Source organism: Budorcas taxicolor, chromosome 10 (assembly GCF_023091745.1).
Source record: "Budorcas taxicolor isolate Tak-1 chromosome 10, Takin1.1, whole genome shotgun sequence".
Lineage (NCBI taxonomy): Eukaryota > Metazoa > Chordata > Mammalia > Artiodactyla > Bovidae > Budorcas > Budorcas taxicolor.
The window spans coordinates 73,869,720-73,896,816 of NC_068919.1; the positions used below are offsets into that span (position 1 = coordinate 73,869,720).

At 39.1% G+C, this 27,097-nt stretch overlaps 1 protein-coding gene across 1 annotated transcript in view; it reads right to left on the bottom strand.

Annotated features, from left to right (window-relative positions):
* PPP2R5E (protein phosphatase 2 regulatory subunit B'epsilon) overlaps nt 1-27,097 on the bottom strand; it is a 152,269-nt gene that overhangs the window by 8,856 nt on the left and 116,316 nt on the right. The window contains exons 5-11 of the mRNA XM_052646303.1: nt 23,814-23,906; nt 7,142-7,272; nt 6,930-6,989; nt 5,488-5,596; nt 3,977-4,030; nt 3,823-3,873; nt 2,042-2,161 (exon numbers count right to left, since the gene is read on the bottom strand). Coding sequence (XP_052502263.1) covers nt 2,042-2,161; nt 3,823-3,873; nt 3,977-4,030; nt 5,488-5,596; nt 6,930-6,989; nt 7,142-7,272; nt 23,814-23,906 — 618 coding nt within the window. The remainder of the gene's footprint in view (nt 1-2,041; nt 2,162-3,822; nt 3,874-3,976; nt 4,031-5,487; nt 5,597-6,929; nt 6,990-7,141; nt 7,273-23,813; nt 23,907-27,097) is intronic.

The window sequence follows — 27,097 nt, forward strand, 5'->3', positions numbered from 1 at the left end:
AGATAGGAGGTAATTAAGGTTAAATGAGGTCATACGGGTGAGGTCCTAATCAGATAGGCTTGGTGACCTTGTATGAAGAGGAAGCGAGAGATTTGCTTCTTTCCTCAAGCATGCAGCAAGGAAAGGCCATGCAAAGACACAGTGAGAAGATGTACAAGCCAGAAAGGACCCTCCCAGCAGCAGACCATGCTGGCACTCTGATCTCAGACTTCCAGCCTACAGAACTATGAGAAAGCAATTCCTATCGTTTAAGCCACACAGACATATGTGTGCTCAAGTCATGTCCAACTCTTGGTGACGCCACGGACTGTAGCCTGCCAGGCTCCTCTGTCCACAGGATTTTCTAGGCAAAAATACTGGAGTGGGTTGCTATACCCATCTCCAGAGGGATCTTCCCAACCCAGGGATCAAACCCATGTCTCTTGCATCTCCTGCATTGACAGGTGGATTCTTTACCACTAGCGCCACCTGGGAAGCGCTATGGAAGTCTGCTGTGGTCTAAATGTTTGTGTCCTCTAAAACTCCTACATTGAGATCCTAACCGCCAAAGATGATGGAATTAGTGCCTTTTCAGAGAGACCCCCAAGAGCTCCCTAGCCCCTTCTACTACGTGAGGATATCACCCAAACATGCTGCCACCCTGATCTCAGACTGCCAGCCCCTGGGACTCTGAGAAAAGTTTTCTGTTGTTTATAAGCCACCCAGTCTGTGGTATTTTGTTAAGTGGTCCTAAGACACAGACCCAGTGGACTAAGACACCCTGTCTCCCGTTGATGCTTCTGAGCGTCACTTGAGTCTAGGTCTTCCTGATACCGCTCACTTGGAAAGAGACTCTGGCTCCTTGCCCTCCACTACCCCAAACACATAATAAAAACTGAAAAATAAGGTAAACAATCCAAGTTTTTGAGCACCACGGACCATGTGTAATACGTAAAACATCTACAGAGGGTCCTGCATTTTCAAAGAAATCCAGACATGTGTCATGTCATCTGAATGTGATGCCTCATAGAACGGTTTCTTTTTTCCCTTGGCTCTGCGGTACAACTGCAAGGTTCTCATTAGATTTACTGACTTGATATACTAAAGATGTCTTTAGGTCAAAAATTAGACCAGCAGCAGCCAGTGTCTCTAACTATGCAGGATAATAACAGCTCAGAGGGAAGCCTACCATCAAGTCCATCATGCTAGCGGTGGGGCTTTGCGCTGCCAACTGCAATCTGAACAATCTCTTCCAATCAAAAGGCAGTATATAAACAGTCAATTCTCTAGGTCTGTGATCTGGACCTTTGATGAGACAGCCAAATTAGAAACCCTAATGCGTTTCACCCTGGACCGCCTTCTTCTCTCCAGTGTGGGTTCCACAGCACAACTTAAATGGCCCCAGTGGAGAAAAGGGTTGCCCAGGCTCACCTTCCCTGTAATCTCTCAGAGTGGCCACAAGGAGGCAGACTGGTGCCACAGAAGGTCACAGGTTTTCACAAGAAGCTATGCCATGTGACTCCTCACTCCCTCTTAGGAACTTCAACAGATCCTTTTCTGAACTTCCTTTTTCTCATCTAGAAAGTGGAGCGGGGGAGTCTCATAGGATAATCTGAAGTTCAGGAGTAATGTATGTGAAACATCTAACACAGTAAAGAAGGTCAGCATTCTTTTTTTCTCTTAAGCTTTATTCACCATTCTCTCTTACACACCATAGGAGCCCTACCTGTCCACCTCTTATTCAGCCATTTTATATGAGACAAGTTCTTGTACCACTCTGAAGGTCAGTGTTTACATCTGTAAAAATCATAATGCCCTGCCTGCAGAGTGGTCATGAGAATTCAAGCTACTAGACAAAATGCACCATCACAGTGGATGTCGTGTAGCAAGAGTTCAAGATGAAGGTGGTGATTATCAAAAGTATGATTATCGTGTGAAAAAAGAGCGAATAACAACATTAGGTAGCTCGTATCCATTACATTTCTTCCAACAGAAATAAAACTTGACCAAAATAATACATGTTGTACAAGCCACTCTGGCTCGTGCCCTCTTTTTAACTAACCTGAAAATGGGGGCTAGACACACACTTGGCGATTTGTTTAAACAAAGGTTCTTGGATTTTAACAAATTGCGAAGGTTCAATCACATCCAGTATTTCTTCCAGCTCCCCAAGGAACATGACCTAGAAGTAACATGCAAAACACCAAGTGTCAGGTGCTTGATTAAAAAATCTATATGGACAATGAGGAAAACGAGAGTTTTGCATGGTTTTAATACAGTGAAAATTTATGCATAAAATTGAACATGAACAAATCAGAATTTAACTTATGTTAGATGTTTATTTCATAAGAAATTCACCAGAGGGTACTTGTTAAGAACAAATTTCCTAGAGCATTGAAGATGTGATTCTATTTACTTTGGAAAAAATACTCTACGTGCTACATCTATTACATAAAGCAGGGGGTACTTACACACTGCAGCAGGGCCCTGCCTGGGAACGGGACTGTCCCAGTGGGGCTTGCCTCCCCTCCTCCATATTTTTAAAACGGTGGGCGAGTGGCCCTCTTGCATGATGGACAAAGTCCACTGCGGCACATGCAGATATTTGCCAAACATTTACAGCCCCATGCTATGAGCTAGGTGCTCCTCTAGGAGACACCGGTTCACAGAACATATGAAGTCAGAGACACACCAGTGAGCAGATTTAGTCACAGACAGATGCCACGTTAAACTCCTCAGCACACACTGACCCATTCTCCACGCTTACCCGTACATATATACACACTCGCTCGCTATTGAGCACAACAAATCTTGTTGCCTCAGTACCCTGTGCTTCCCAAACCAGAGCTTTTAGATCACAAAATGGAGCCAAATCAATAGTACAGTTACTTGTTTTAAATATAATGGAAAACTGACAGAGAAATAAAAACCATTTTCCTATTTAGGTATGAAGAAATGACTGCCTAGAAAAATATTAAGTATGCAATTAAAATATGAAAAATGATCTTTTTGTATCTTAAGATGCATCTGGGTAGCAATGGCTAGTTTAATTTTACCTAACAGGTATTAAGAAATTAGAAGAGTTTCCGAAAATGTGTAAAGGAGGGCTTTGGCAAACTGAAGCTGATTTGAGAAGGAGGGTGTTTCCATCAAAAAGTGAAATATAGTTGAGCCTTACCATTTGTTAAGAAACATTCTGAATTTCTTCTAAAACACTCTCCAAATAGAAAACCAACTGCTGACCTTTGTTTCCGGGCCGTTTTCCACATGGTTTCTAACCTTTCAGAAAAGGTGGTATAGATCTGGTGCTCAGCTAGGCTCACTTCGCAAAGAGACTCGCTTCCGCCACAACCTCACACTGCACGTGCCCAGTGAGGTCTTGGCAAAAGTACAAATGATTATAAATCAGAGATTTCCAGGGCCACTTGTGAACAGCTGAAACTAAAGGTCTGCGATATATTTTAAGATTGTGCATAGTAAGATCTCACCCACATGATGCTTTAAAGTGGGTATCTGGGCAGGTTGCATCTATCAACAGTGACAGCAAAACCTCCATCCTCTGTAGGTGGTCACTAGGAAGCAGACATCAGTGAGCAGACCAGGATAAAAGCCCAGGCTGCAGGAATCGGGGGGGAGGGCTCTGGCCTAATCACCTAAACTCAGCATACCCAGGAAGGCTACTTAACCCCTAAACATCAATTTCATAACTAGTAAAATGAGAATATTTACAGTCCTGCCTTATTCTGAGTTACCGTGAGGATTAGCTAAGATAATGCCTCTTTACAGATGCCTATTATCTCAGTGCTCTAGTAAGCTATTAACACACTGACACTGAACACTTACCTCTTTTTGACTACATGTTTTGGGCCAAAATTTCATTAATCCCCTAATAACCTAAAATGAAAAGAAAAAAAACAAATTGCACTTCATTTTTCTTATATACTCCATGAAAAGTGGTTTTTCTGAAGTTTTTCAAAATTGCAGAAAAAATACTTACTGGTTCTGTGAGTGAAGGATCTTTCTCCAGAAATTGTACTATACAATATGCCAGCTGGAAAAACAAGCAAAGACAAGACAAAATTAGAAATTCTACATGCTCAGGGCTCAAAGATGTATTATTAAAAAGCCCTAAAAAGCTTCCAGAGTCTGGTTTTAATAACTTCACATTCAATTCATTTAAAAAATAAAATACATATAAAGGAAAATTAGAAGCTACTTTTTCAAGCCAAAGATTGACACTAATAAGGCAGCAGGGAAATTTTTTTAAAAAGAATGTTGGGACATGAAGTAGTCAGTTAATGAAAAGCAGAGGTGAAATACCACATCCAGTATATTCTGAAAGTATCTCATCTACACAGAGTTTGAGCTACATCTCATGGGTTTCTTTTCTCTTTGCTGGAACATTAACAATATGGGATTTTACGGTGGTTCCAGAAAAGTCCTATCTGAGAAGCAGGCACTTAACTGAAAACATTGCTGACCACCCGAAATGGCACATGCAAGTTGAAATAGTTTCATGGAAAGATTAAAAAGGTTGTACCTGCCATGGATAGAACCCTGAATAAACACGAAGAGTTCTACATCTGATGCTAACTCACCAAGATAAGAACTGTTTTTTAATGATCATGAAGTGTGATATCCTATTTCAAAAACTCAAGGCAAGATCAGCAAAGGGGCTCGGAAAGATTCTTGGACAAGAAATTCACTCTTGTGAAACAACATTTTGATGGTGTTCTAAATTAGAAGCATATGGGCTAATTTTTCCTCGAAACACACTATTTCACATTTAAAGAGGAACACTACTGTGAAAGATGTGTTACATTTTTATGAAAACTCAAAACATTCCCATTACAGGGAGGGGGCATGTCAGAGGTTTGAAATGCTAAAACTAAAATGCCATGATATCATGTATCTACCTCCTAGTGACATGCTTACCATGTAAGGCAGTGTTAGCAGGGAAATTAGAATGAGGGGGACTAGACAGGGTATGCTTTTAAAGTAATGGAGGCTAAAGTGAAAATACTGATTGATTTGTTTTCTTGAGAGTGTTATTTGTATGGAGGTGAGAAAAAAAACGGTGAATGACCTAGAAGAGGGGGTAAAAGGGGCAAGGACAGACTTGTAACGCAAGATGAGGATGGGCTAAAAGATTTGAGAATATTCCAGAATGATTACATACCTCCAAATGTCTAAATCTGAAAAGCCCATCTCCATGTTTATCACATGCAACCCACTGAATATATGATTATGAACTTGGGCAACTATCTAAGTTCTCTCTGTAAAATGAGATGATTAAGCAACTGCTGTTCCCACTTAAGAAATAATTCCCAATAATTCCCATGATTCTCCTACACACAGGCAAATATATACACATTTTATTTGCTTTGGGGAATATTTTTAGCTTTCACAAGCCTTTTGTTTGTTTAAATTAAGTAAATAACAAGAACAACAAAACACTGGGTTTACAAACTTTATTTTGCTTCCAAAAGTAGTTGGACAAAATCCTACCTGGGCATGGAAGAGTGATAAGCTCCTGACGGTGTGTAAAGGAATCAACACTTTCACCAGGAACTGTTTGTGTTCTGCCTTAAGAGGCAAAGCAAAGCCATTGATAATACTGGGAAGAGGAAAAGAGACAGCAATTCATGATGTTATTACCACAACAAGCTAAACTGAGATGCTGTTCTTATGATATCAGGCTATATCCAAATCAGTTTATGTTTGATCCAGAACAAACCAAAACCCACCCCAGTGGCATTCAAGTCCTCTCAGTTGCTTGAAAGAATATCTTTAAGTAGAAAGAGAATTTAAAAGAAAGAAATCTGCTTCTGATCTCCCAGCAAAGGCTCTTGAGCTCTTACACTTAGATACATAGTTCCCAAAAGCTTTTGTATCAAAACTCTTTATTTTTCCTTCCCCCTTATCGTTCCCCAAATAATCGCTGACCTGGTTCACTGATGACCCTTTCCATTTCCAGACAGCGTTTCTTTCTATCCCTGAAATCTGCTCATGCGAAGAATACCCCAGGGTATAAAGCCCACCCATGGGAAGTCCTAAAGGGAACCAAGTGACTCCACCTTCTCTCTCTCCTCATATTAGGAGGAGAGACTAAGTAATCACATTGTCCAGCTACATTAGACTCCCTTGTGTGTGGAAACCCAACAACAGCTGTCTCTCCCCAATTCATTTCACTACTCCGGGCAGCAGCCGTTCAAGAAATACACCTGGTACATGGACCCTTTGAAAATGGCAATCTTTCTAATTTTTCTAAAATAATGTATTTATTTGTTTTTGGCTGTGCTGGGTCTCCCTTGCTGTGTGCGGGATTTCTCCAGTCGCAGTAAGCGGGGGCTGCTCTTGGCGGCAGTGCCTGGGCTTCTCTTTGTGGCGGCTTCTCCTGTTGCGGAACACAGGCTCTAGGGTGTGCAGGCTTCAGCACTTGTGGCATGGGGGCTCAGCAGTTGCAGCCTGTGGGCTCTACAGCGTGGGCTCAGGAGTTGTGGCCCACAGGCTTTAGTTGCTCGCACCACGTGAAATCTTCCCAGGCCTGATCAAACCTACGTCTCCTTCACTGGCAGGCAGATTCTTACCCACTGTGCCACCAGGGATGTCCCTCTAGTTTATCATAAACCTGCTTTCAAAAATTATGGCAGAGAAACGAAACTGATAAGAAAAACATGTTTGAGTAACTGGTCTGACGGTGATTAGATGAATAATGATTCAACTGTTGGCTCTTTCTGTCATTCCAAAATAATCAGCAATGCATAATTATGAAAGAAGGGGAACACAAAACTAGGTTTTGTAGAGTCAGTTGGGAAACATGCTATAAGCACAATTGAGACCTGATGTACATACAGTAAGATCTGGGGCAGCGGCTCCCCGTGCCATCTGACCCTAACCATCACAACAACACTCACCTGAGATTAGCAATGAGCTGAAAATGTGCTTACCTTCCTAATATTTCCAGCAGTTCAGCTACACCATTGAAGTGTTCTGTTTCATAAACAAACCTAAAAAGAGAGAGGAAAGAAAAGGGGAGGGAAGGGGAGAAGAGGAGAGGAAAGAGAAGGAAAAAAAGAAAAAGTATGCTATGTTCAAATATTTGAGGTTTACTTAATACTTCTATAAAACCATCAACTTTGCTTCTCCTCCCTCCACTTACCTTAGAAAAATATTGTTAATCTGTTTTCGGATAAATGCTCTAAGACCAAGAAACTTGCCATAAATTCTGTGTAAGACTGTTTTTAAGTAGTCCCGTTCCCGAGGGTCTTCGCTGTCAAACAGCTCCAAAAGCTGTTGTAAAAAAAAATAGTGTAGCTGTCAAAGTGGTTTCAGCAAAGGATTTAGAAATTCTGCCACTTGTTATTTAAAATCTCTTCCTTCCTTCTTCAAAACATTATTAAAAATCTATTACGTGACAAGCACAGCGCTATTCTCTAGGAATGCAGGGATAAGTAAGTCAGACAAGGGGCTCATACTCTATAGAGAAGGGATGCACAAAAAGAACAATAATCAGAACAGTAATTATAATATTAGGTAACACACATATAGCACTTAGTATGGTCAGCAGGCAATTTTCTAAATAACCTACTTACATTAATACTCTTTATAAGGTAGTCTTATTCCCATTTTAAAGAAGAGGAAATTGGAGCACAAAGATGAGAAGTGGTAGAACTAAAATTTGAACCCAAGCAGTCGGGACCCTAGAGTCCATTATTTCAATCACCACACTTTTGTGGCATAAGCCATTCACTGAACTTATGTTTGAAAGATACAGCTAGGCTTTCAGCTCTCCCAGAGCATACAAGTAAACTGAGATACCCTAAACCAAAGCAAACATCAAAAAGTTCCCCAAAACACTGGCAACACTCTCTTCTAAGATCCTGGATCTTACTACATGGGTATGTTCACTTTATAAATACTCACTGGTGTGAACATTTATGATTTCCGTATGTATGTTATACATGAATAACATTTTTCAAGCTTCCAATCATTTATAATCTAAAGACAATAACTGAATGCTGATAAGATCACATCTTATCAGAATTGAAAACATATGCCAACACAAAAACCTGCACATGAATGTCCACTGCAGCACCATTCATGACAGCCAAAAAGTAAAGTAACCCAAATACCCATCAACTGCTACAAAGTGTGCCACAGTGGAACATTATGCAGGCATGAAAAGGGATAACGTACTGAAATACATCACCACATGGACATGCCTCTCAGACATCATGCCAAGCAAAAAAAGCCAGACACAAAAAGCCCACATAGTGTATGATTTCACTGAAATATCCAGAGTAGGCAAATCCGTAGAGACAGAAAGTATTTGAGGAGTGACCACTAATGAGTATGGCATTTGTTTTTGAAATGATAGAAAGTGTTCTGCAATTATATGACAGTGATGATTAAACTCTGTAGAATATATTGAACATTAAATTATAAACTTTAAAAGGCTGAATTTTACAGTATATGAATCATATTTCAGTAAGACTGCTTTCTTTTTTTTTTTTTTTAATGATAATAGGAAGGTTCCTCTACCTGAAGAACAAACTTGGAGACTGGTTTGAATTTTAATTCTTCATACCTTCATTATCATTGCAATAAAACAGAACTCATAGTTCTAATGTTAACTTTATAGCAAAACATTTCATGAGCGTATAGACACCATACAAATGAATGCAGACTACCCAATTACCAAAAAAAAAAAGCTGTCAAGACACACTTAAACATGATTTCAGGTGATTAAAGACTGAGGCTGGGATTGACAGCAGAAGAACTTGGTGGGCAGTAATCAAATAAATTATCTACTTTTGTCTGAACAAAAGACAGAGTTACAGGGCAAAAAACCATAAACTGAAGAACAGTCTTCAAAACTGAGCAGTGAGATAGACAAAATTTTTGACTGTACAATGTCATCTGTCCATCCATTCAAAAATTGAATACTTCAAATGAGCATGTCGCCAGCCACTGGGCACAGTGTCAGGGACAAAATGATGAGCAATACAGACACTACTTTTACAGAACCTAGTGTAATGAGGAATACATGGCAAGTGACTCAGGATACTAGATAAATACACAGCAGCAACATCTACTCGAGTTGAGAGAAGTGGAGCGATCAGGTAAGACTTCTACACGAAATGACATCCATGTAAAAATTAGGAGCCAGAGGTGAAGAAAGTGTTCATGGCAGATTCAACAGTACATACCTTCGCCTGCAGCCTATCCAAATAGAAGATGTGGTTAAAATACCTGCCATCTCTCTGCTTACTTAGTCATACAATCAACCAGTCAGTCAATCAACCAATCTCTGTATATACCAGGGACCATGACCATCTCCTTTGCTGGGTGCATGCACACGTGCACACACACACACACACACACACACCAACAAACCTGGAGCCCACAGGAAAGCAATGAGAAAGTCAACTACACATTTCCACAGGAAACAGTAAAAGAAAGATGTGAGCCCTATGGGCAAAAAAGGCCCCATGGGTTGGTTATTTCTTACCTCTACCTGCAGAAAATGACAGATTTCTAACTGACCCATTCCATTCCGTGTTAACAGAAATAAGTAACCTTTGAGTTCTATTTTTCAATTTGGTTTCTATTTTTAAGTGTTGCAAAAAGGCTTAATGAGTAATTTGTAACTAACACAGAAGAAGGTTTGAGGGGGTGTAATGCTAGCAAAACTTGAATCAACCATGCTTATGTACTGTTCATCTTAAGAGTTTGATGAACATATAATAATTAAACAAAAATTACTTAACTAACGCGTTTTCATTGGCTTCCCTGGTGGCTCAGAGGTTAAAGCATCTGCCTGCAATGCAGGAGACCCAGGTTCAATCCCTGGGTCGGGAAGACCCCTGGAGAAGGAAATGGCGCCCCACTCCAGTATTCTTGCCTGGAGAATCCCATGGATGGAGGAGCCTGGTGGGCTATAGTCCACGGGGTCGCAAAGAGTCGGACACGACTGAGTGACTTCACTTCAATGCGTTTTCATTAGGCCCTCAAAGAAAATGTATTACCAGGCACCTAACCTGAGCCAGTCTTAAAGGCACAAATAATATATATATACTATGTTCTTTGAGAAAGATGAATTGTAGTATACAAACTACTTTTCTGCAGCGCTACGGAACACACTCAATGATTTCATGATATAGGAGGCAAAAGAAAAGGTAGAATCGTGTGTAGGCCCAAAAAGAAGGGAGTGGGATAAGTTTTAATTTCCCAAACCAAGTAATATTTGTGTGCATAGTCATATATAACTTCCAAATACTCCCCACATAAAAAAGCTATGAAAAATATAATCCAGTATCTGTAAATGCCTAGGTAGACTGTGCTCTCTACAATGTAACAGGCAACTTGTTGTCAAAGAAATGAAGCTGGAGAGTTTCCAAGGTGATTACAGAGCAAAGACAGACCTGTCAACATGCTGTCTCCCACTTTATAAAACCAGTGCCCAGTGACTTAGCCCAACAAACTCCTTTGAACCTCATCATAAATCTACAGTGAAACGTAAAGGACAAATTGCAAAAGGTAGTCAGGGTCTGTCAGTTAGACTAGAGGGGTTGAACCTCTGTCTTCTTAAACACTCCCTGAAATGAGAGTAAAGGAATAAAAATGCAAGAAATCCACGGGGCAGAGAGGAGTGGGGAGCAGATCAGACAAATCTGCACACCTCTCAAGGATGGAAAGTGGATGGCAAGAGGTAACTATCTTAGATTTCCTCTTTCTCCACTCTGCTAAGTGTTTTTCCATTCTGCCAGCAGGGAGGGAAGCCAACAAGAAGCAAGCCAGTTCACACCAGAGAACCCTTAAAAGGCATAAGAACTGAAGGCACCAGATATATTTGATGGCAAGGTTGTGAGGAGCTAGAAACAGGAGAACTGATTGAAAGTTTGGAGGAAGTGTAACAAGATCTCCCAGATCCTCTGTCCCATGCAGTTTACTGAAGATTTACAGTCAATGCCTGGAGAGAATAAATGAGCAAGTCTAGTCTTAAGGACATCAGATATAGGCTGAAGTAAAACACTTATTAAAAACAATGGGATTTAATAAAATTCTGCATGCTGAAGAGTGTTACCTTTGCCAGGCCCTTCCCTGACTAAGCTCTCAGTTCTGACTGAGGCAGGAGGTTAGAAAGTTCCTTATGAGGGAAATGGACAGTCCCAAGAGGAAACAGCTACAGATATACTAATATCTGAAGGTTTCTTATCTGAAGGTTTCTCAATTAAATGGCAAGGCCTCTCCCCAAATTGCCAAGTGTTTTCTACTTATGCATGTGTGTACACATGCACACACACACAGAGATACAGATTCTAAGAGGTCTTTTTTTAAAAACTAACGTGTTAATTATGAATATAGGGCTTCCCTGGTGGTTCAGTCATAAAGAACCTGCCTCCCAACGCAGGAGACGCAGCTTTGATCTCTGGGTTGGGAAGATCCCCTGCAGAAGGAAATGACAACCCAGTCCAGTATTCTTTCCTAGGAAATCCTATGGACAGAGGAGCCTGGTGGGCCACAGTCCACAAGGTCACAAAAGAGTTGGACACGACTTAGCAGCTAAACAACAACTACGAATATAGTCTAAGATCACCAAAGATTCTAACATAAAAGATACAGAACCCCCCCCCAAAAATCATAAAGAATCCAGAGGAAACAGCACAAGAGTGGAAAAAACTGAAAATAAAAGAATCTGCAACATCCTCAAAATAAACAAATCCACTAGATCTTTGAAACAAAAACAGAATGCTATTACAGATGAATATTCAGGAGATAAAATAGCATGCTTAGAAATTCACAGGTCTGGCGCATTAAAGTGAGCAAATCTAGCTTGAAAGTATAACCAAATGATAGAGTATACAGAAGAAAGAAGATAAGAAAACCAGCAGATCAAAATGTCAATCAAGTTATGTGGGCAGAATAAAGACATTTTCAGAGAAGTGGATATCGAAAAATGTACATCCCATCCATGCTTTCCTCGGAAGCACCTAGAGGATGTAGCCACCAAAATGAATGGAAATGCAGCAAGTAAAGACACAGTCAGAAAGGGGCAAAGGCAAGCCCCAGGATGGCCACGGTGGACACAGCCGAAAGTGCCACCTAGAGCAGGATGACTTGGGCTCCGGGAAGGCGGCCTCCAAGGAAAACACAAAGACAAAAGACTAGATACCAGTGTGGGCCAGATTAAGAGCTGTGTGACACTCTCACAGAACTGACGGGTGAACTAGTGACCACTACAAAAGGAAGCAGGCAAGTGAAAAATCACTAATTCTAGGGGGTTAAAAAAAACCCTACAAGAAAACAAACGTCATTATGGCATACTGTGTGCCTCTGCTCTGAACAACATGTACACAGTCCTGTTGTTTGACTGTAAAACACTACAATTTGATTTAATTAAATTTTCTGACTGTACTGGAAAGATGGACAGGAGGGAGATATAGAGGGAGACATGTAACAGCTTACAGTAGGAACAGATTTTAAACAATCAAGAAACAACATTAAGAACGCTATTCTGAAGTACTGAGGTACATACGAGGAAACAGCTACTTGAACGTGGTTACTTCCAGGGAATGAGACTTTAGGTTGGGGAAGGATCAGGCAGGAGTTACTATTTTTCTTTATAAAATGTGTGAGCAAAAGACTTGAAACAAAAAGCCATTATCCTCTTCTCCAATAAAGAAGCAACTGCCCAGCTCTATTTCATGTAAAGAAAGAGTATAATCAATGAAATTAGTATTCTAAATGTTTCAAACCTAACTAAAATCAGATCTCTACATGTTAGGCTTTACTTAAGCTATTCTGCTACGTTGTTATTTGGAAGAAAAGCTATGACAAACCTAAACAGCATATTAAAAAGCAGAGACATTACTCTGCCAACAAATGTCTGTATAGTCAAAGCTATGGTTTTTCCAGTAGTCATGTAGAGATGTGAGAGTTGGACCATAAAGAAGGCTGAACGCAGAAGAACCTATGCTTTTGAGCTGTTGTGATGGACTCCAAGGAGAGTCCTTTGAACTACAAGGAGATCAAGCCAATCAATCCTAAAGAAAATCAACCCTGAATATTCATTAGAAGGACTGATGTTGAAGCTGAAACTCTAATACTTTGGCCACCTGATGCAAAGAGCCGATTCATTAGGAAAGACCCTGATGCTGGGAAAGATTGAAGGCAGGAGAAGAAGGGGAAGATAGAGGATGAGATGGTTGGATGGCATCACTGACTCAATGGACATGAGTTTGAGCAAGCTCCAGGAGACGGTGAAGGACAGGGAAGCCTGCTGTGCTGCAGTCCATGGGGTCGCAAGGAGTCTGACATGACTGAGTGACTAAACAACAAATTCTGCTACATGAAAAAATACTATCTTCCTAATACCTTCACCTCGATCAAGTAAAAATGCACCTGGAGAAAAGAGCCAAGAACCAAGAAACAAGAGCCAGCGGCAGCCTGACTCCCATGTATCATAACTCAAGAGGACCAACATATGAAATGGACTAACTATGGGGCAGTCAGTGTGCAAGTACAGTGAGCACAAGCTTACATTATAAGCTTATAGCAATTCTGACTTCAGGAACTTTGTAACTCAGTACAAAAATTTCAAAGATATAAGTCATACAAACATGAACAACTCCACCGAGTCACATGCTTTTATTTTCCTCATTTCAGCACTTTTCCTACAAAGTAGAGAAGCCCATTCTTTCTCCCTCAAGCGTTTATCCTGACTCAAGAAAACCCTGCGATTTAACATTTTAAGACAATCAATCTGGTGGGCATCTCAAGAAAGAGTGGCTATGCTACATAATGATGCACTTAGTGGGACACAGGCAGGGACTAGCTACATAATTTGTGGGCCCAGCGCAAATTGAAAATGCCTTACTCCTTGCTCAAGAAGTGTTAAGAATTTCAAGACAAGAACAGCAAAGCATTAAACCATGAACAAGTGCCTTCTAAGCACAGGGCCCTCTGCCCCAGCATGAGCTGCATCCCCACCAAGCTGGCTTTGGATGCAGGAGTCAGAACAGTAAAACCCTTTTTTTAGGTTTCTGAGTTACAGGTTGGACAGATGAGATACGGTAATTTACTGTTCATTGGTAATGGCTATCTGATAAAATTTCTGGTAGAAATAAATAAACTCTCAAGTTTTATTTGCTAAAGACTCTGAGAGATAAATGTAAACATTTTGACACACTCAAGGAACTTGTTTAGAAAATAGTTCTTTGTATTAGGGCTGAGATTCAAGGTTTGTGAATTTTATTTCATGTTAGAATCTAAAATTTTTTCACAAGTTGGTTTTATGTTGTGTCCAATTTGTCTTCAGTTTTTAAAACACAATAACAACAGGTCACTATCAAGGACAGGCTGGGAGATTTGCATAATTTGCATGAAAATTACAGCACCTTTCAGCTAAATATAACTGCACATGTGAGGAACAAGTTATTAGCCAGCCATCTCCAAAAGTACATATGTTTATGGAGATACCTGAATAGTATGTCTCTTAGCAACCACTGACTACTTTTCAGACTTGCAGAGTGGTTGAAAGCAGTCTTTAGAAATTCACTACTCAATTCCTGCCACAATAACCCACCCAGTGAAATAATTCAGGGTTTGGTGATTCATTTTTGGTCTTGGGGGTGGGAAGGGTCATAAACGAACCATTTGCCCAACTAACGCAGGTAAAATTTATCTTTATTGGGAACAGACAAGGTTGTTTCATAAGTCTAGGCAAGCCCACACACTTATAGCTTAAAAAGTTGCCTAAGTCGAAAATCAACATTACCCTGGAAACAAGTGCACCATGTAATCAATCGACTATCTTTGAAGTCTCTGACAGCTTCCTTATGTAAAGATTTAGATTAAGTACATAACAAATGCTAAAGGTTATGTACACCTAGATTTAACAAAAATTAGTATGAAATTTAAGCTAGTTAATATGTCATTCTGAGTATGTCAAGGCTATATATTGTCACTGTTTATTTAACCTCTATACAGAGTACATAATGCAAAATGTAAGGCTGGATGAATCACAGGCTGGACTCAAGACTGCCAGGAGAGATATCAACAACCTCAGATATGCAGATGATACCGTTCTAATGGCAGAAAGCAAAGAGGAACTAAGAGCCACTCTGAAGGAAGGTGAAAGAGGAGAGTGAAAAAGCTGGTTTAAAACAACATGAAAAAAACCTAAGATCATGGCATATTGTCCTATCACTTTATGGCAAACAGATGAGGAAAAAATGGAAATAGTAGCAGATTTTATTTTCTTGGACTGCAAAATCACTGTGGACAGTCACTGCAGTCATGAAATTAAGATACCTGCTTCTTGGAAGAAAATCTGTGACAAGCCTTGACAGCGTATTTAAAAACAGAAACATCACTTTGTCGACAAAGATGCACAGAGTCAAAGCTGTGGTTTTTCTAGTAGCCATTTATAGGTGTGAGAATTGAACCACAAAGCAGATTGAGTGCCAAAGAATGGATGCTTTCGAGTTATGGTACTGGGGAAGACTCTTGAGAGTCCCTTGAACAGCAAGATCAAACCAGTCAGTCCTAAAGGAAAGCAACCCTGAATATTCACTGGAAGGACTGGTGCTGAAGCCGAAGCTCCAACACTTTGGCTACCAGATTTGAAGAGCTGACTCATTAGAAAAGACCTTGATGCTGGGAAAGATTGAGGGTATGAGAAGGGGGCAACAGAGGATGAGGCGGTTGGATGGCATCACTGATGCAATGGACGTCAGTCTAAGCAAACTCCGGGAAATAGTAAAGGAAAGCCTGGCGTGCAGCAGTCCACAGGGTCACAAAGAGTTGGACACAACTTAGCGACTGAACAAGTCCATTATGAAATAAAAGAACAGCAGATCCTTCAAAGGTACAAGTCACAGATACTTCTGACTGGCCCATTAAAAAATCTAGACTTCCAGGTTTTCCTAAAAAAAAATCAAAAGAATCTAGCAATACTTGACCCACTTAGCAATTAGCCAGCAGTTGACCAGAGTGGACTGGCAGCAGGGTCCAAGCTCTCGGGGTCACCACTGTTTCCATCAACTCCTCTCTGTCAAACCGTGACTACTACATTCTATATCACTTGTCTGGCCTCTATGAAGATTTGAATGTGCTTTCCCTGGTTCTCACATACTAAAAAGTACACGTTCCTGGCACCAAACAGTTACTTCTAACACTGACTGGAAGAAATCAGCTGGTGAAGTGGAAATGATAAGAATTCAAGGACAAGAGACCATATTAAACATCTTAAAAAAAAAAAAAAAAAAAACACCAACAGCCAAAGAAGAATCACACAAGTAGAGTCCAGAGGGCTTTTTGATTTTTCAGATTGGTAAAAGTTAAATCTCAAAAAACTGGTAACATGCTAGGTAAGACATCACAAATTACTATATAACTCTGGGGACTGAGGCTGTTCTAGAAAATAATCACAAAGAAACTTCTCAAAACAAGAGGTGATCCTAACAAAACAGTAGTGACAGCAGCAGTGTAACGTTTACTGTATAGTTACAGTGCTCAGAAATTGTTCCCCATACTTACACATGAATATACTTTTTAAATCTACACAACAACCTTTTAATTGCTATCTTATGGATATTTTGGATCTACTTTCCAGGGGAGGAAATTGAGGCACAGAGCAGTTATATAATTTGCCCAAGGTCAGACACTAGAAAATGGCAAAGCCTGCATCCAAACCTCTTCATACAGTTAGCCACTAATCTATTTTGCTTCCTGCTGAGGAATTATCAATTAAAAAAGAGTTACTGAAAGAGGCTTTTGAGGAAACACAGGAAGCTTTCCACTGAAATTCAGACTTTAAAAGGACATACACAGAAGATAAAAGGATGGACACATAAAAAATGTTAAGTGTAAAAGAATGGCCCAGTCTTATAAAAGTAGCCTTAGGAAAGTTAATACACAGAATCAGCTGACATTTATGAAAAATGCAAGGCAACAAAATGAGAATGTAGTTGCAATGGAAATATTTTGACTCTTCTTATTAATTACAACATACATGTTCATACTTTAAAATGAAAAAATAGAGAAATACCAAAATTAAAAAGTAAAGATCATCATACATAATCTGACACCCTAAGAGATAATTAACAAAAATGTACTGTATCTCCTTTCACACTTTTTATTGCACAGACAAATCATCTTTTCTCTAAAATAACAGACTCAGGTTCACAATATTTTACTGTTCCACACTGTGCATATTCCACTTAAAAACAGATCCTGTGTAACTCTATCTCATTCTTTTTACTCAGTGATCTGTATTTTGTTAAATGAATGTCCACAGTTTATTCAATTGACCCCCTACTGAGGAACTTTCAAACTGTTTCCAATCTTCTAATAATCATTAACAATGATGCATTCACTATCCCTGTATATTTTGCTTTGTGTACATATCTATTTCTCATGGAACTGCTCAGTCACAATCTGCATCAAGAGAATACCATCAGATCTCCTCTTCATGGCACCCCACTCCAGTACTCTTGCCTGGAAAATCCCATGGACGGAGGAGCCTGGTAGGCGGCAGTCCATGGGGTCGCAAAGAGTCGGACATGACTGAGCGACTTCCCTTTCACTTTTCACTTTCATGCATTGGAGAAGGAAATGGCAACCCACTCCAGTATTCTTGCCTGGAGAATCCCAGGGACAGAGGAGCCTGGTGGGCTGCCATCTATGGGGTTGCTCAGAGTCGGACACAACTGAAGCAACTTAGCAGTAACAGGTACCTATCTATTCATTTGTGCATTTTTATGAGTTTTATGGCATACAGGGGATCTTCCCAACTCAGGGATCGAACCCAAGTCTCCCACATTGCAGCTGGATTCTTTACCATCTGAGCCACCAGGGAAGCCCTAACAAGAAAAAGTCTTTTCTACCCAAATCTCTATTATATTCTAGTCTCCTGTACCCATACCATACTTTTATAATTAATATACCTTTATAGTATGTTTTCAGAGAAGGCGATGGCATCCCACTCCAGTACTCTTGCCTGGAAAATCCTATGGACGGAAAAGCCTGGTAGGCTACAGTCTATGGGGTCACGAAAAGTCAGACAAGACTGAGCGACCTCACTTTCACTTTTCACTTTCCTGCATTGGAGAAGGAAATGGCAACCCACTCCAGTGTTCTTGCCTGGAGAATTCCAGGGACGGCGGAGCCTGGTGGGCTGTCATCTATGGGGTCGCACAGAGTTGGACACGACTGAAGCGAGTTAGCAGTAGCAGTAGCATAGTATTTTTAATGTCTAATAAAGTATCATTAATTTCCTTTTTCAAAAGTGTTTTATTTCATGAACTCTGAAATTTTCAAGTAAAGAAACTACTGAAATTTGGGGCTTCCCAGGTGGTGCTAGTGGTAAAGAACCCACCTGCCAATGCAGAATGCATAAGAGATGTGGGTTTGAACTCTGGGTTGGGAAGATCCCTTGGAGGAGGGCATGGTAACCCACTGCAGTATTCTTGCCTGGAGAATCCCATGGACAGACAAGCCTGGTAGGCTACAGTCCATAGGGTCGCACAGAATCAGACACTACTGAAGTGTGTGTGTACACACACACACACACTGAAATTTTAATTAGAAGTGCACTAAATGTGCAGATTAATCTGTAGATTCTATGGACATTTTTTTGATGGCAAGCCTTCCCACCTTGGAATGTTACATTTCTGCATTTATACAAGGCTTCTTTATAAATTTTTATTATAAGTTTCTCATAAATTTTTAAATTATTTCAAAAGGTGGAAATTATAAAACTAATATTAGAATCAAGAAAAATAAGATATTCTGCCAATGTGGACAGGTAATATAATGAGGATGTGAAAAGAGGAATTCATACTTAATGAGCAAATATTAGGCCTCCTATATGATACTAGCAGACATTTATGTAAGTCACATTATTTTAGCATCATAACAGCCTGCTACTTTGTTTTAACTTGCTATAAGAGAGACGACTGTTATTGTCACTTTACTGAAGAAAATACAGGCTCAGAACAGTCAATAATCTGCCCAAGTTTTCAGTACCTATTTAAGATTGAAGGTAAGGAGCCTGTGTTCGTATCTGTAGTGCCAATACAATTAAGAAAATCTAACAGCTGTCAATTTGGGGTATATTCTATTTTACCGAATAGTATCTCACTTATTCCATTATCCCTATGTCATGAATGAGGAAATCCATGCTTGGTAGCAAGTATATTAACTTGCTGAAAGTTACATTGCAAGTAGGCAGAAAAGCCAGGGTTTGAATACAGTTTCTTCTTATGCCACAGTCATATTCTCAGCTCCTAAAATATAAGTAGATACACAGGAGAGTCAGGGTTCAAATCCAGAGCTTTCTAGCTTTCTTTCCATTACATCATGCTAAAATAGCCCAATTCTTATTTTGCTTTAGGGGATGGAGGAATCAGACTGTAAAGAATCGAGCTAGCTACTACCAAATGTATAAATCTTGTAACTAGAATAAATTATGTTTAACTGAATAAAAAAGTTTTGCATTAAGATCACCAAAACTCTCTGAGATCTATGAGAATTCACAGAGAATAAGATATCTGCTCAAAGAAAAGGAATAAGGTAAGTGTCATTCTGATTTGCAAAAGGGAAAAAATTCCCATGTCACAAGAGAAACACACTAGAACCAGGCTGCACCATGCAAGTCCGTGGGGTAGAGAAAAGCGAGGGTGTGCAAAATGAATAAGCTGACAACAGAGCACAGACGTACAAAGGACCTGCCAGTTCAAGAACGGTTAAGGCTTGGTGGTCAGAGGAAGAGGTAAGGAGGGTGGGACAGGGGATAACAGGACAGAATCTCAGCAATAATGTCTCAAACTCCAAAAGGCTCACCATTGCCAGAAGGTCCCAGGTTGGGGCCAAAGGTCAAAGGAAGGAATGTCAGAAGCAGGTAGACGGTGAGTCCCTTCTCCGAGAAGGTGCTGGGCAAACTTAGGGAAGGAAAAGGAACGGGAGGCCAATTGTACAGGTTACCAACATGAATGAACAGGGTAATATGGAAGATGGAAGCTGATAGAATGACAGCTCATCTCTAACATGATGCAATGGTTTGAGTCACATGACTACGTTCAAATACCACTCAGTGGTGACGTTTGATCAGGGATCAAACCCGGGCCCTCAGCAATGAGAGCTCAGGAGTCCCAAACACTGGACCGCCAGAGAATTCCAGCTTTCCTTTTTATGATAAAGTTCCAAGGCCCACAGAGGAGGGGAATCCTGTAAACATGAAGTCCTGGCTTTTACCATTGCATCGGATGAAATCTCTCTCTGACTCTCTTTATAAACAAAAATTTGGAATCAGAGGAGGAGGAAATTCTACTGTCGATTTCTAACTGGCTCAAGGATGGAATTCAAAGACTGCTGATTAATGAATCTGTGCTAAAATAAAGGGAAGTTGCTAAAGGCACGCCACAGGCTTCTATCCTCCATCCTGCCTAGTTTAACAATTTTAATCAGTGGCTTTAATGAAGCCAATAGCTAGCATATTTAGAAAGTCACAAATGTGATACAGATGGAAGGCAGAGTGAAAACGGTTGATGACAGAATCAAGACCCAGAAAGACTTCAGAAGGCTGGGGAGATAAGATATTCCCTAGGAATATATGTCAGATCCTATATCAAGATAGAAAAGCTAACTGCAAAACGAACAAGAACCAGGGAAAATGAAAATGGGCTTATGACAAAATGCATGAAACTAAATTGGAAGTCAGTCAATTATGGCTGTGGTGGGGGCGGCAGGGAGAATGATAGGGAAAACGGATAGTTAAGGAGTTTGGACACTGCTATATTTAAAATGGATAACCAACAAGGACCTACTGTATAACACATGGAACTCTCTGCTCAATGCTATGTGGCTGCCTGGATGGGAGGGGGGTTTGGGGAGAATGGATACATGTATATGTATGACTGAGTCACTTCACTGTCCACCTGAACTATCACAACATTGTTAACTGGCTATATCCCAATATAAAAAAAGTTAAAAAAAAAAAAGTCAGTTAAGACCATAAGCTTATCAACCTAAATTAACAGTGTCATAGAACAGCAAGAAGAGCTAATGAGAGGACTCCTTTAAGAACCCTAGCATCCAGACAAGGAATGCAGACCCCGACTCTAAGTTCCATTGGACTGACCGAGCTCAGAGCTCTGTGTTCAGATATAGATGTCATCCTTAAAGACAAATGGACACATGTCGAAGACTTCAAAAACTAACAAATGAGACAGATACTAAGGACTCAGTCTAGAGCAGAGAACGCACACTGACAGCTGGAAGGCTAGATCCACGAGGCAGATGGCTTTAATTCACTCTGAATAGGATTTTAAAGCTATCAGAAAATTTCACCAAAAAAACAAATTGGGGAGAAAACAATTTCTCTTGGAAAAAAACATTATTTAGCAAGAACTGATGAAAGAGGTATAGTCAAAGCTCCCTTCAGTAACAGCTGGTCTGCCTCCTATTGTCTGAAGCCTACAAGCATCTGAGTTGTAACTGCTGCTTTAGAGAAAAAGTGGTGAGGGGTAAATACAAAAGCTGTGTTCTAGGACCTCAAAGGTTATGCCTGGGCTAGTGATACACTAAAGGACTCTAAAATAAGGCCAAAGGCATATGAGGTATAGGGAGATTCAACATAAAAAACAACTTTCTAACAAAAAGGGAAGAACCTGCCTAAGTATGTGGCCCTTCCTCACTGAAAAAGAGCAGGCAGAGGTTACCCCTCATCAGGGTCTCAAAGGAAACTGATTCAATGGATAAAGAACTAGAAGAGACAAACCAAAATGTCCCTTCCAAGTCTGGGTTTTTTTGATGTTTTAATTTTAGGAGCTTTATTATCATCAGTATCATCGACCACGGAGAGCACACTGACTGGGCCCTGCGTGTTTTCCATGTAAGTAAAGCACTGACTTTCATAGTAAGATTGCAGGATTTACTGTTTCCATGTCAACTAAACACAGTGTCTACTGCTGAATAATTATCTGATCCTCTTGGGCACTTTAATTCACCATAAATATAAGAGAACCTTATCATTTCGTCAGTGTTGAGAGATGGGGGCTACTCCTGCCTTGAAGTCATTCCAAGTTATAGTGAAGGGACTCACAGGGAGGCATCATGGTGTAAGAGACAGAAACCTGAATAGAACATGTGTGTGGGAAATCTGGTTGCCTTTTTTAGACCTCAGATTTATTTATCTACAAAATGGGCATAAAACGTAGCCATATCTGCTTTAGATTATTATATATATCAAATTAAATAATGCATATAAAGGTGCTCTGACAACTATACAGTGCTGTAGAAATGCAAGGACTTTCCAATACAAACACAGATCTGTTACGTTTTGTTTTTTTGTTCTGCCTGAAATGCATTTTACCTCTTTGGGATAAGGACCTGGACCAATCTACCTATTGCCCAGTGAACCATCAATCTGCTTAGTTATCTACCTCTCTAAATATCAAATGCTGGGAAAGACTGAAGGCAGGAGCAGAAGGGGGCGACAGAGGACAAAATGGTTGGATGGCATCACCAACTTAATGGACATGAGATTGAGCGGGCTCTGGGAGATGGTGAAGGAGAGGGAAGCCTGGCATGCTGCAGTCCATGGGGTGAGAGAGTTGGACACGACTGAACAACAAATATCAAATCTCACTTTTCCAAAACTGCTCAGCCTCATATGTCCAGAATTCTAAAGGTGTTAACTTCAGAAAGGGGAATGAGGTCATTACTTGAGTCATCAACCTTTATCCAGTAAGACACAGAAGATCAATTTCCTGCCAAAGAAATGTTTTATATTTGAAGTTCTGCATATTGACTCACTGCTGCTGCTGCTGCTGCCGCTGCTAAGTCGCTTCAGTCATGTCCGACTCTGTGCGACCCCACAGACGGCAGCCCACCAGGCTCCCTGTCCCTGGGATTCTCCAGGCAAGAACACTGGAGTGGGTTGCCATTTCCTTCTGCAATGCAGGAAAGTGAAAAGTGAAAGTGAAGTCACTCAGTCGTGTCCGACTCTTCTTGACCTCATAGACTGTAGCCTACCAGGCTCCTCCGCCCATGGGATTTTCCAGGCAAGAGTACTGGAGTGGGGTGCCATTGCTTTCTCCAATATTGACTCACTAGGAGATACTTATTTTTTTCTACATAAGGCATCTCATTAATCACTTAGAGAGAAGCAAGCTACAATAATCCATACACCAGTTGGCTCAAGTATCCATTTTTACAGATGACTGTCAACAAGAGCACCATGAACGTACTTCAGGTCTGGAGTAAACAGATATGATCCATAATTATAAAATGTAAAATGACATTCAAGAAAAATATGTAGGAAGTTCCAAACAGATAGGTGACAGTTAATCTCTTCATGGGAATCTTAAGTGTTAACCTGTGCTACTTCCTAGCTATGAAAGCTTACTAGTACCCTGACTTTGATTACTTATTAAAGCTTACTTATGCTCTAGACCATGCCTACTCAGTTTTAACAGATGCATGAAATAGTTTAAAATCCTTATGCAAATAGAAGTTTTCAAATTATATAAAGAGTCACAAACTAGAGTTATATAAGTGAAATTCCTTTATAATTACATTTTAAGAAAGAAAATTGCAGGGATTTAGGCATTAGCATCTCCTGTTGTTTAAAATGTAATTTCCAGTACAATAAATTAAAGAGGTACCTGTTACTTTTAATGGGCAATAATAAATTTATGTATATATATTTGTTTATGGGTTGATATAACTGTCACCATAAGATTTTTTAACAAACATCTACAGCAAATGAAATAAAGTGTTATCAACTGAAAAACAAATACATACAATGACAAGAATACACTTACCTGTAATACAAATTTCTGATCTATGTATTTTTTGGCAATGCTGGGTTGGAATTCTTGGCTTTCCAAAAACCGTATGAAAAACTCATATACAAGCTGCAAGAAATGGATTATTGTTAATTTCAGACTATAATTCACTGAGAACAGTATTAAAAACCATAAAAAGCTCTAATACTAAAACTGACAGGGGTTTAGTGTGTTTTAGTATCAATCAACTAGCAGTGCTAGCCTTTCTTGCAGCTCACAGTTGCTGTTATGATTTTTAGCTTTTTAAATTTATAATCTGAAACACAGCCTAAGAAAGCAAATAAAAACCTCCCCAAATCCAATCATTCAGAGTTAACCACTGTTAACATTTTAATGTATAAAACTATCGATTTTTTATAGCTCTATAACATATCAATGTACTATAAATATATGTATGTATGTATATACATACACACACACACATATATAAAATATAGTTTTAAAACTATTTGTACCATTTAAACAATATATTGTGGTCAATTTGTGCCAACAATATCTACGCCACCATTCTTAGTAGCCAGAAACATAGTCCACTATAGATAATTTATAATAAATAATTCCATTATTCATAATTACTTTAACCAATACCCTCTGCTTAGACATGTAAATAGTTCTTAAATTACTACTCTATTAAATTACACCACAATGTACCTTATATAACATATATCAGTGTGCACTTGTTAAATTATTTCATGAGAAAATATTTCTAAAGGGGAATTGTTAGATCAAAAGATATCCAAACATGTCAGGATTATCAACATTCATTACCAATTTCTTTTCAGAAAGTTTACAGAAATTTAAGCTCCTCTAGCAACAACAATATATAAGAGCGTGTCAGGATGTTCTCATCTGCAAAGAGTTAAGAATATTCTCATCCACAGAGTCAACCTCAAATAACTTCTGATAAACAGCGTGGGATCACTGTTCACACGCTTTACAAAATAAACCTATGTTAAAGTATACATTAAATCCTGGTGTAGCACATATACCACAGTATGTTAAAACCAGAACTTTCAAGAGACAGATACTGGGTTGAAAACCTAGCTCTACTCCTTACTGTGTAACCCTAGTCTGTTGTTTCAACTGCACAATGCAAATGATAATCCCTAAGATTAAATGTGATAATATATACATAAAGCCCCTGCACAGTGGCTAACACATACTACTACCGTCATTACTGCTTAAAACAGGATTCTCAAACTTTTTAGTCTCACCCTTTTATAATGAAAAATGACTGAAGACTCTAAAACGCTTTTGTTTACATGAGATATAGAAGTAGAAATAAATACAGAAATTTTAATATCTTTTTATCTATTTTATAAATGTATAATCATAAAATTATATTTTAATATATTTATTACTCAGAATAAAACACATCACATGTTAACATAACTAATATATTTTTGTGAAAAACTTTACTTTTCAAAAAAGTTACTATGAAAAGGAATATTGTTTTTTGTTTTTATAAATCTCTTTAATGACATATTAGAAGACAGATTCTTATCTATCTTCAAGCTGTTAGAATATGTTGCTTTGGTTAAAGTATATCAAGAAAATCGAGCTATACACAAACCTACTGCTGTGAAAAAGAGAGAGTACTTTCACAGTTTTTTGTTTTACATAATTGTGGATACTCTTTGATACTATACCAGAATGACAGTCATTTCTTAAAGCTGCATTTAAGAATCTGAAACCATATCAACAAATTTTTCACACTGTTACACTAAATTCCAATCATCAATCTTGCACTTTGGATGATATTTACCCATGCATGGTTACTTAACATCATTCATTGGTCAACTGGAAAACATTAGTTCACTGAGTTACTGCAAAATGTTGACACATTTTATTATACAGTATCAATAAAAGTCCTTAATATCTCCATTAATATCTCCAAGGAATTAACATTCCTTAATATCTTCAATTTTTTTTTAAGTCTTTAAGCTTTGGGGAGCTATAAAGCTCAAGGTGACAAACAAAGGACAGATACAAATTTTCCAAAGGACAGACACAAGATTTCCAAAATCCTAATTCTAAATTTTGCTTGAATGCTCTAATTTTATTAGTGGGAAAACAATTGTTTTCTTTGTTTGTTTCACAGAAAACATTTACTAAATACCCAAGTCGGAACAACCACAGTTTGTCAAGTATTCTTTCAGGTAAAAACGATACTTTATGAATAGTTACTTTAACTTGCAGCTCAGACAATCACACAAATGCTTGATTCAGCAGGCTTTATGCATACTTTCCATTTCACCATGAAGAATCTTATTTTTAATGTGTACTCAAAGGTCCAGATTTAATAAAATTAATAATTTTTGCTGCTCTTCAAGGACATTCTTAATTGAAATTGGATTTTTTAAAATTCTAAGTGCATGGCAGTAGAGAAGGCAACTACTAAGTCAGTTTGACATTTGATTTGTGCTAGTAAGGAAACCACCATCGCTTTTACAAATATTAGGGCAAATGCCAACACAGTAAAAAGAGAGAATAAAGCAGTATTATTATAAAACTAATTTTGACTTTGCAGGCCACTGAAAATCTTATCTCAGGATCCCCCTAATGGTCTGCAGATACCACTAAACTAAATGTGTCACATAGGGATCTTGTGACTTTAGACTCTAACGTAACACTTACATCAGCATTTTACGTTTTACATTTACATTAGTATTTTAATTTTCTATTAAATTCTGTTTTGCTCTCTGAAAGTCTAGATTCAGAAAAACTTCCTCCCTATAATCTGAACACTGCCAAGTCGTACTTCTAGTCATACCAATGCCCGAGTTCAAACATGCCCTGGAAGAATTGTTCTTTTCTTCAATATACTAATCTGTCAACTTATAGTTTTACCAATAGTTTTACATCGGCATTATTCAAATAACTCATGAAAGAGGGTTTCAACTCTCTTTTGACTCCCACAGAATGGAGAGATTTCCATCTTCCAGGCCTGACTTGTGGGCTGGCAGGGCTTTCTGGTGGGATTGGCAAAGTGTCCTCTCCCTTCTTGAAAGCAGCTATGGTTTAAAAAAGTTTGGTGGAAATACTTCAGACACATTTATTAATAAGCATAAATGCTCTCTTTTTTTTACCAATTTTACCTCAGAATCAAAAATCTTCCTTGAGTTTCTAAAGGAAAAGACTAGGGACTGGGGAGAATAAATTACTTTTCAAGGTCACGTAAGTGAATTCTCCAAGGAACGTAGAAAGTGAAGTCGCTCAGTCGTGCCCGATTCTTTGCGATTCCATGGACTGTAGTCTAC